At 36.1% G+C, this 10978-nt stretch overlaps 1 protein-coding gene across 1 annotated transcript in view; it reads right to left on the bottom strand.

Moving 5' to 3' along the window:
• LOC106878436 (lachesin) overlaps positions 1-10978 on the bottom strand; it is a 68812-nt gene that overhangs the window by 52959 nt on the left and 4875 nt on the right. Inside the window, exon 2 of the mRNA XM_089361006.1 lies at positions 795-999. Within this exon, the coding sequence (XP_089217132.1) occupies positions 795-822 (28 nt within the window). The 5' untranslated portion in view covers positions 823-999. The remainder of the gene's footprint in view (positions 1-794; positions 1000-10978) is intronic.

The following is a 10978-nucleotide window of genomic DNA, read 5'->3' as shown; positions in this document are numbered from 1 at the left end:
TATATACACACATACATTTGGAGCTAAACCGTTTTTCTGCAGGTACTTGATAACACCACGTTGCCAAAATTTGTTCATTTTCAAGAAAAGTCACTACTAATTACTTGTGAAGTCTTCTTTGAACTGTCAAACGTCAGTTTACCTGGAAAGAAAGAATACAGTTACGAGAGTGGGCTTAAAAATAAATAGGCTGACTATGAAGGTGTGATGCTTGAGCTATGAAATCTTGCATGTATTAATTCCAAATTTTCTTATTAATAACAGCAACGCCGATGGACGAAGTGTGAGGACCACAAGGGAGTCTATCTTGAAACACAAACCCCATTTGATCACATTCCATGAGAGTATCTGGGTCAACCTATAAACTTTTCAGTCCACCCTTGTATGAAGAAGAGTTGAAATTAATGCATGCAATATTTCATAGTTGAAGCCCCACTCCTTCATAGTCATCCTATGAACTTTACAGCTTGCCCTCGTATCTGTAATAAGGATTAGCAATTGCTACAAGGTATACCCTTTGAAGAACCTACTACACTGACATAAGTACAGTCTCAACAATAAACAATAAAACTTTAGTTTATCTCTATACATAATACATAATTCAAACTGATCAGATTATATGAGGATACTGCAAGAACAGTATAAAATTTTTCCTCTTAGATATACGTGCAGTGTTCTCTTAGTACATTCAGAATATACGCTCTTCTGAAATGATTTTTAATGTCAGATATAAGTGGAAGAGATTTTGCGAGTGCAAGCTGACGAATATTTGGAACAAGTAACAAACTACTTACCTACAACTTTTAAATTAATAATCTTCATTTTCACTGGTGTTGTATTGATTTGACACGTGTACTCCCCACTGTCACTCACCCGTACATTCCTTATATGGAGGTGCCAATCTTTGATATATGGTCGTTCCACACTGATTCTAACATCGTCAATTATACGCCGAATTTGCAAAGATACGATTGTTGATTCTGGATTGGTCCATACCACCTGGCCAAGAAAACAGATATACTAAAATAGAATTATATAAATACTAAGTAAATAAATCAATAAATTTACAGTTTTGAAATAAACAAATATGAGGATTCTATCGTCAGTATACTATTTATTGCTAGACTGGGAGGAATCTTTTCTCATGGTTCTTTGTGGTACATCAACTCCTTTGTACCCTCCGGAATCTTAATACCCTTCGCCCTCACAACACTCTCCATACATGGCAGACCCTTAACATCTTCCACCCTGGCTTCACCCATTTGTTCTTTAGTACACACTGACCCCTTAGTCGCCGCTGGTCCTTCAACACTCCTTTATCCCTAAACAATTATCAACTCCTCAACATCCATTGACCTCTGGTTTACCACCGTCTCCTCACCGCCCTCAATTTCATCCATCAGCAACCATCTGCTCCTTCAATTCCATCATCCCCTCAAGCATTCATCGGCCGCTTAACCTCCACACCGTCGGCTCTTCAATTATCATCGTCCCCTCAACACTTACCATCCGTTCCACGCCCATCAAATGTTCAGCTCACATTGGTCCTTCAACATCAGCCATTTCATTTATATGTATTACCAAACCCACTATCACCACAATAGTTACGGCCTCCTTCACTCACACTGGTTCTTCACCCCCCCATCGAACCCTCAGTGCCTCCTTCCAATAATAATAATAATGATGAGGTGGTGAATTGGCGGAGTCGTTAGTGAGTTAGAAATTTTTTAGCGGCATTTCTTTCGACTTTTTATGTTCTAATTTTGAATCCTGTCGAACTCAACTTTGTTATCCACCCCAGGTCAATAAAACAAAGTACCTATAAAAATACTGGGTTGATTTAATGGACCAATCCTTCCCTCAAAAGTTCTGCCCTTGTGCCTAAGTGAGAAACAATTACTATTGTCGTTCTTGTTTCAGTTGTAGATGTTGCTGATATTGTTTTTATTGTCGTTCGTGGTGGTGTTTCTGATGCTGGGCGTTGTTGTTAGTTATTATTGATTGGAAAAACGTTGTCTTTATATTCGGTGTCGGTGGTGTTGATCGTGTGAGTAGTTTTGCTGTTGTCGGTGTTGTTGTTGTTGTTGTTGGTAGTAATGTTAGTGGTGTTGGAAACCTGTAACGTAGCACCAGAGAATTTTAAAATTTTAACACGTTTTACTATATAAAATAATAGTTTTGCTCTGCAGGGATATTCAAATGACCCTTCCATTACTTTGGGTTGCAAAATAAGGTTTGTCTTCGACATTTGATACATTTTGCAAATACTGTTACTCGTAATTCAATATAAATTCTTCTGTAGGGAGCGGAGGAGGTGCTAACCACAAACGTGATTGCAGCAGATACGCACCAAAAATCTTCGACAATCATTTTGAAATATTTTACAAAAGAAAACAAAAAATCACGAGTTAAACGAAAAATAAAACTGAGAGTTGACAATAGAACAAACATAAATATTTGCAAATTCCAAAAATTCACACTTGAACAAACACAAATGGCGAAAGAATAAACTCTAAAACTTTTATAAGAAATGAAAAAATAACAGAAAGGAGACGAATAATGGACTATATATCGACCCTACTATTTGCCTGGCTCTATATTTTGTTGACACAAGAAGGCCGATAAAATAAAACGCATGCGAACACACACACACATACATACACAGATTCATACGTATTTATCGATATCGACCTGTACATGAACGCATATAAATGTCCAAATCTATATACACATATGTATGTATACATATCTGTAGATATCTATCAATCTGTCTACCTTTTTAGCTATGTAACCAGATATACAAAATAAGGGTGTCTTAGATATTTCATACATATTGCGCGTGTGTCCATGTTTTCACAAATCTTGTTGACATTTTGTAGTACATGGGCTCTCATTAAAAGTAAAAGAGGTGGCAAACCCTCAGGTACAGCAGGTGAAAGAGAAAGCAAGCGGGTGAGAAGGAAGAACTTCAAAAGAAGTTTTACTGATCAACCAAAAGGAGACCTCAGAAGAAATCACCATAAAAGACCCCCACCTCCTCTTTGGAGGCCATGCTTATGCTAGTGTTAAATTCCATTCTTGCAAGCAGCTCTCACTGTTATGCTGACCATGAGCGAAAGAAATGCGGGTGCGACAATAAAGAATATCAGAAATGATGAAGAGCTGGGGATAGTTGTTACTTTCGTACGAACGGGTAGCTAAAACAGGACTAACGACAGGTGACATGCGGTCAGTGGGTGTCAAACTGGATTTATAATTCATATTGAATCTCGGATACCACAAAACTGTACTGGAATTTTGCTCGGTTGAGAACGCTGAGACAAAGACCTTGCGATTAATAGTCCAAGGTAAATTATCTATGTTTTGCTATACGTATGCTATATTGCCTGGAAAAAAAAACCAAAAAAAAAAAAAAAACTAGAAATATTAGGCATGGAAACTAGAAACGTAAGTTAACCGAATTAACGAGAAGAGCAACAAGTCTTAGGTTCCAACGGCAATGGTCGAAGGAATCGCTTTATACTCATCTTTGAAAAGAAACAAGTATATATTTATTCTGGAAACAAAAGTAATCAGTAGCGCCAGTGTATCGCCTTGTGACGAGGAAGATATAACGATTGCTGAGAAACAGATAAATACGGTCGAACAAGCAAAAAGAAATGTGAAAAATATCTTTAAAAAAAATAGAAGCACAAGGTATGGAATTTAGGAGTAGGAGTGAGTCAATACTATTGATCTTTGGTCTTGACTGGTACTTTATTCTACCGACTTGCTAGGAAGAGGGGCAAGATTTGGGCAAGAATTCCAGCATAATCGTAATATGTACAATATGAAACATTTCTGCAAAAAACTTTCTTAAAATTGTGTAGTTTTCAAAAAGGTATGAGGAAACAAACTGAGTTGTGTGAGTTACTCAAAACTCCTCCACCTTTCCGAAACAAGTCTTCAGCGCAATATCCAATATAACCCCAAACTCCATGTAAAATGCATCTGAAAATTTTCATTAAATAAATACGACTTTTTCCGAAATCATTAAAGAAGAGAAGTCATGTGTGTGTGTGTGTGTGTGTGGTAGGACATACCTGTTGTTATGCCGTTTCTATGTGGTACAAATGTCACAAGTAAATGAAATCCACTTATTCAGTTTGCTATTTCTTTTTTAACACCCAACAAATATGAAAGGATACTTGAATTGACATAATTTGGCTGACACTGGATTAAGCCTATAAATTTGAGAAATCATTTTGTTGAAATATGAACAGAATGTATCGCTGTAAATATATGTGTAGCCTTTCATTTCCATAAGAAATATAAACAGAAACGTTAAAAATCGTTGTCTCGAAGTGTAAGATAGCAGTAACAAAAAGACAGTCGTTTGATTGAATGCCATATTGGAAATCTTCAATAATAAAAGTCTTTGAAAATCACATTTCGATAATAAAATATCAGAATAGGAGTTTATAAGAATTTTCTAGACAGTGCTGATTTTAATAATTGCGGTCTCTTAGAAAAAGTTAGATACTCCAATCTAGATGATAAGCAACTTTCTTTATTATTGTATTGATATACTGTCCCAGTGTCCCAGTCCCACAATGGGATTTTATAACAAGTTTATATCAATTATCTTGTAGCAAATGATGCTTCTTGTTCTGTATTTATGTAAATATGTTCCTTCGGTGTCACTTTTTAGGTGGTTTATTCTAAAGGGAGTAATTTAATTTCTCGGTCATTCGCTTAGTGTTCACTTGAGAATACTACAGCTATTAGTTATTACAAGGAGGGAAACTATTTTTGGCATTTAGTTCTATTTTTAATATCAAAGCAAAATGTGTTCAAAATACTTTTGAAACTATTAATTTGCAAACTTTCACTTTACTTTGCCCAGATAATTAATCCTCAAGAATTCGTACGTTTGCGTTTGTTAAAATTCTCTTATACCCGTTTCTTTATCTAATACACACTGAGTGGTTGTTATCCATTTTCTCCGCTTTATGGTTGTCGTGAGGCAAAGATCCCACGTTTTGCGTCTCCTGACAAAATCTGTAACTTCCAGATGGTTCTGAGCACCCTGAATAGTTTTAGCTTTCGGAATCATGTTTTTATTTCTGGGTATGTTCAATCTTCTTTATTGACTACGCTACCCAGATAAGTGAAATGCCATCTTTAGTTTCCTCTTTTCTGATTGTGCCGTGTACAACATTAAACATCACCATTCAAAATTTGTCTTGCTACACCATGCAAAACATTAACTGCTGAAAAATCTTTGTGAATAAAGCAACTAAGCTGTCGAATTAACAAAACAATTATTGACAACAGATATCGACAAGGATCATATCCATGTAAATATCAATTACTGATCAAAAAAGTTAAAATCGAAGTGTATGAAAGGAAGTAAAAGAGCCTAACCTTGGTAGATTATCTAACAGAAGCAATTTTCACCACACGTGGATCCTGGAGACATTAACTATGATAAAGACGAAAGAGGAAATTATGAAAACTAATTCTTTCTCTAATTAAAGAAGAGACTCCTTTCTCTATACGTTTTAGAGCTTGGTGTTAAGACATTCAACCACTATTCGAAACAACTGAATTTTGATAGAAATGCTATGGTAAGACAATCAGCCATTTTGGACGACCTAAATTTATACGCCGCAGATTATAAACAAGTAGAGAGATAGTAACAGACATTTCACGGCTTTACTATAGGTTACTAGAATGCTCCAAGGTAATCTTAAAGAGAGAAAAATTAATTAAGAACACCGATGTCATGTTAGATAAAGGAACTGAGATAAGAAAATAAGACGAAACACAGACTTCCAAATACTTAGGTATTAATGAGATAGACAGTGTACAACACACACAAATAGAAGAAAAGGTTAGGAAGGAATATTAGAGACACATTAGTTTAATAGTTAAAACTGAACGAAATGCAAGAAAAAACTGCATGATTACTTCAGCTGTCTCAGTAATAATAAGAAATACTTATAATATTCTCAACTGGACGCTAAATGAATTATACGACTAGACAGAAACCAAGAAAAAATGACTGTACACAGAGAACAAAGTCGAATATCAAACAGAAAAAATTATTCAGCACGAATGCAGGAAGGTAAGAGACAGCTTTAACTAGAAAACTATTATAAAATATCCACAGTAGGACTAAAAACTTTAGTAATGAATATTGAAAAACTAATTCAAATAGCTACAAAACATGAACATGAAAAGACATTCTGTTTTGCAAAGTAATAAACAAATACAAAATAAATGCTATGTAACCGAACAACAGAAGTGAATAAAATCTTAAATAAGCAAAAGAAAGAAAACATGAAGAACCATGCGATTACGGAAAGACATTTTAAAATAAAGAGTAGAATATTGGACTTTTTTGTTGATTTTTCATTGGAAGAAGTGCTGTATCATGGATTTCAAAGGCAACCGTAGACTGGCGACGTCGCTGTGGTTCCTTTTGAGAAGTTGGAAATCATGTGCAGGGCTGAAATTCCAGAAAGTAGTGGTTCATATGAAAAACTTGCGGTAATGGTTAGCGACGATACAATAGGTGGGATGAGAGCAGAATGTTGGTAATACCTGAGCGGAGATGGGAGCAGCCAGAGCAACCAGTTTCGAGGTGAAAAAGTAAATCTAGTTTCAGTAGAAAAACCAGAAAAAAGCATGTCTGCATGTCTGCAGTTGGACGGATTTACATAACATGTCAACTTGATGGTCATTTTTGGATAAAGTTTTATATATTTCTGACTATGGTAGAACTGTCCAGGGTATTAGTGTGCATAGCAGCAACCCCATCCAAGATATGAGTACAGTAATTCATCGGAGGCATCATTTGAGGTGTATAGGGTATCAGTAAAGCTGTTGGAGCCTGAAATATTTTCTAACTCTGAAAAAGGGGACAATCTTTGCGATGTAGTTCGAGCCAAGATAAGGATGTATATTTGCTGAGACACACTCAGTAGTTGTGAAATCCAAGATTTGGAGTGTCTTTGAGGTCACTAGCTGAGCACTGCTCACGATTAGAGACAGTGTGATAGGAGTAGTGGTTGAGCGTTTCACTACTGACAGAGAAAAGGTTAGCTTAGCCCCAGTGGAGGATACTCTCAAAACCTCCCTTCATGTAATCTCACAGGCTCAGTACGTAATGTCCAGTAAGCGTACGAGTGATGTTAGACACTCTTAACCAAGAGGGAATAAATCGACAATCTTGTGAAATAAAGTAGGTAATCTCATTGCTTCTTTCCTGTTCATATCCATTCAGAGTTTTCATCGAAACCAGACCTGAACAACATACAGGAACATTTTTTCAGAAATCTCAATGCCGATCAACCTTGACTTGTTGCATCAAGTACTGATTTACAAACCCACCGTTTAATGCATGAACCTGTTATCTCATCTCATTCCTACAGTGTGGAGGCCGCTCACCTCTCTGTTTAATCAAATACAATCAAAATGGCGTATACCTTTCTGATGGTATCTGATGCAGCATCTACCTATGCCTATGTGGTTGTCCCACACTATAGATCGAACGAGATAGCATCGAACTCCGACCGGTTCCATAATAAAGTCTCCAGAATTAAAACATGAGCAATGCGAAAGGATATACTTATCATATCGAGACTGTGAATTAAAATTACTATCTGACATCCGATGAAAAACCACCGCAAAATGAAATGACTCAACGTCTCAAAGCGACACAGTAGAGAGCTAGCATATATGCTAACAGTAAACAGAAAGTTTTGGGATGACCCAAGTAGATCCGGGCTCCACTGAACCCAGGTATGTTACCCGCTTTCTATACAATATACTGCATAAGGAGAAGATTGCAAATAATTCTTTCTAGAATTGTATAGCTCTATGCACACATTTTCACATTATTGACAACAAAAGCAAATCTAGCCTCTTCGCGTGCACGTTAGACAAGCTTTTAGACTCTGCGCCCAGAGTTATGAGCTGGGAACGTTTGACGACATCAGCTTGCTTGTGTTCTTCTACAATATTACCAATTGCAGCTAACGCAGCTGGAAATGTTCCAAACCTGCTCCCAGTTATGTTTGATATTTTCCAAGTGAGAGTCAAACAAGTCTGGTAAGTTTGTGTGTGTCGTAAACAGTCAAAAGCAGACGATTTAACACATGGATAATCTTTTACTGACAACCGAAACTGAGCTGCTCTTACTGACGTTCAAAACAAAAATCAAATTTTCAGCTGAAAGCCACGTCAAACTGTCGAGGTAGACACAAACGTCCTCTGCCTGCAGTCCACACCAATTCTCGAATAATTGGGCAAAATATTGCTGGTAAACTGGAGTCGAAGAGCATGTACCACTCATGGACCTTCAGAACCTGAATGTTGATTGGCTTTAATCTGATCTTTCTAATTTTGGATTTTGGTCAAAGTCTAACAATATGTAATCTGTACCTGTCAATTAGTTACAACTGTTTAAAAAAATCAACTCGGATTTTACAGCCCTACATTCTAACTACGCCTGTCACACAATTTCATGTACCCAATATTTCATACCGCCAACTTGAGTTGGCAAGAAAGAATATACTATTTCATAAAAAACTGCTATATTATTTAATAAAATCTCTATCATAAATAAACTATTTCATAAAAATCTATCTTAAATATATTATTTAATAAAAGCACTTTCGTAAATATATTATTTTATTACAGTTCTGTCTTAAATATATTATTTTACAGAAACTGTATCTTAAATAACGTTTCAGAATTGATATCTCTTTGATATCACAAAAGAAAATATTTGCCGAAATATTTTCAAAATAGTGTAGTACCCACACAAAATGACGTTTTCTTTTGATACACTATTCTAACATAAATTCTGTATAATGGGTGATATATAAATGAGCATAGTTGGCAAGATGTGAAAGAGATTCACCACTCTAGAAGACAGATAGATAGAAACTATAAGAAGACATCATGTGATGGAACGATCCGGTGTTTTACTGATTTCAAGTTAAACAAAGATATGTTCACGAAATCTTTCGAGGTGAGTGCCCTCTGGCACCTGATACTGTGGAGTACGTCTCAAGTAGATTATCTTACATTTTGGAAACCGTCTATGTGTTTATTAGAAGTGAGTCTGAATATGTTAGAAAATGTTATTGTTAATGGCCGTCTCTATCTGCCACGAGATACTGGAAGTGTGTGCAACAACGGTTTGGTAATTGGCTTGGCTACAGATATTCTTCTTTCTAAGATCAGGACAACTGAAATGAGTTATCAAAGATCTATAAAATCATTCATGACAAGAATGAACGAGAGAGAAAGAAGAGCTAAACCGCTCTAATGCTGTAGATAATTTTATATATACACATTAGCGAATCACTAAGTCATCCAATAACTTGGATGACGAAAATAATACATTAAATATTAATGGTGAAGCGAGTCTGGAAAGAGCCAAATAATCGAGTGGTCTTAACTGATGAGGCGACGGAAACTGCCGAAACTGGCGTCAGTATTAAGAATTCTCGATCAGCACTTTTCGGACGATTATGGTCCTTGTTAATGTATATGTTTTCATTAATGTGCGTTAACTACAGCAATAGAACGGCTTAGCTCTTATTTTTAGCAATGTAGGTGTTTCCCAACTCCATAGTCACGCTTAACGGTGACTAGAGTTTCTGCATTCCCTGGGGGTATAATAACATGTGGCAGCTACACAAGATAGGTACTCTTAAACGCTGGTTATGAGGTTTTTTTATACTTAAAATACACTAGACACACACACACACACACACACACACACACACACACACACACACACACACACACACACACACACACACACACACACACACAGGGTGAGTAAGGTATTTGAGGACATATCATTTTTGGGTCATTGCTGCATTTTTTGCTAACACTGTATAATCTTTGTTTCAGAAAATAATAATGGCAGACCCTCATCTTACTCAAGAAATGAAGCGGCATGCTGTTATTGTATAAGAATTCTAACACACTGCATAATTCCAGATCTGAAATTTTTAGCATGTGCAAACACATGGGCAAGTTTCTTTTGTCGAATTGGATGATGCCACTCGCACAGGAACGAGCTGTTGTCTCGCAGACGTTGACATATTTTCTGTTATTTTGTTTTATACCAGCTGCATTAATTGTGGAGGTTTCTTTCTTTTCGTTCCATTTTTTGCATCAATCTTCTTCGCGCTTTTCTAATTTTTTCTTAGTTTTTCACTGTCCAGTGTCCTTGTTCTCAAAACATATACAACATAAACAGAGCCTGGAGATACATAGCGTATTTTCTAAGTATGCCTGGTTGAAGTATCATAACATCATAAAACTATTAGCAGCTCTTTCAGTTGTGTATTAAATTGATTTTAACTCTCATTGGATGGAATACATTTTTGTTGATTGTCCCAAGAGCGGATTTGTTTAACCTAACTACAGTGGATGCAATATATAGACGTGTGTGTGTGTGTGCGTGCGTGTATGTATGTGTGTGTGTGTGCGTGCGGGTGTGTGCCTGTGTATCTCCTGTAGCTGCCCTCTCGCATTTACTATTTAATAATACTTAAATCGAAATCGTTGTTTCTGTAACGTTTCACTATAATGATAATTTCTCAATTACCACTGTCATCTCGCCTTGCACATTTGCACCGATTCTATAACTTTGCTTCGTCTTTTTCAAACGTCACAGAATACCACTACATCAGTTATCGTCTATATTAAAAATTTAGAATCTATTAAGAAATTATATTATCAAAACATCATCATCGTCATCAGTACCAGCAATAACAATAATTAGGCAAGTAAAAAAGAAAAACGGCAATAATTAGAGTAACAAATCTATTTAATTAATGGCGAAAACGTATTATACGACTAATTCGCTTCGAACGTCTGTTAAATGTTGTGTTAAATTATTTGTAAGGAGAAAACAACAAAACAACAATAACGATAACAGCGGACAAAAGACTACTACTACTACTAC

Source organism: Octopus bimaculoides, chromosome 12, assembly GCF_046866305.1.
Source record: "Octopus bimaculoides isolate indiv1 chromosome 12, ASM4686630v1, whole genome shotgun sequence".
Classification (NCBI taxonomy): Eukaryota; Metazoa; Mollusca; class Cephalopoda; order Octopoda; family Octopodidae; genus Octopus; species Octopus bimaculoides.
This window is presented reverse-complemented; position numbering and strand designations above follow the sequence as displayed.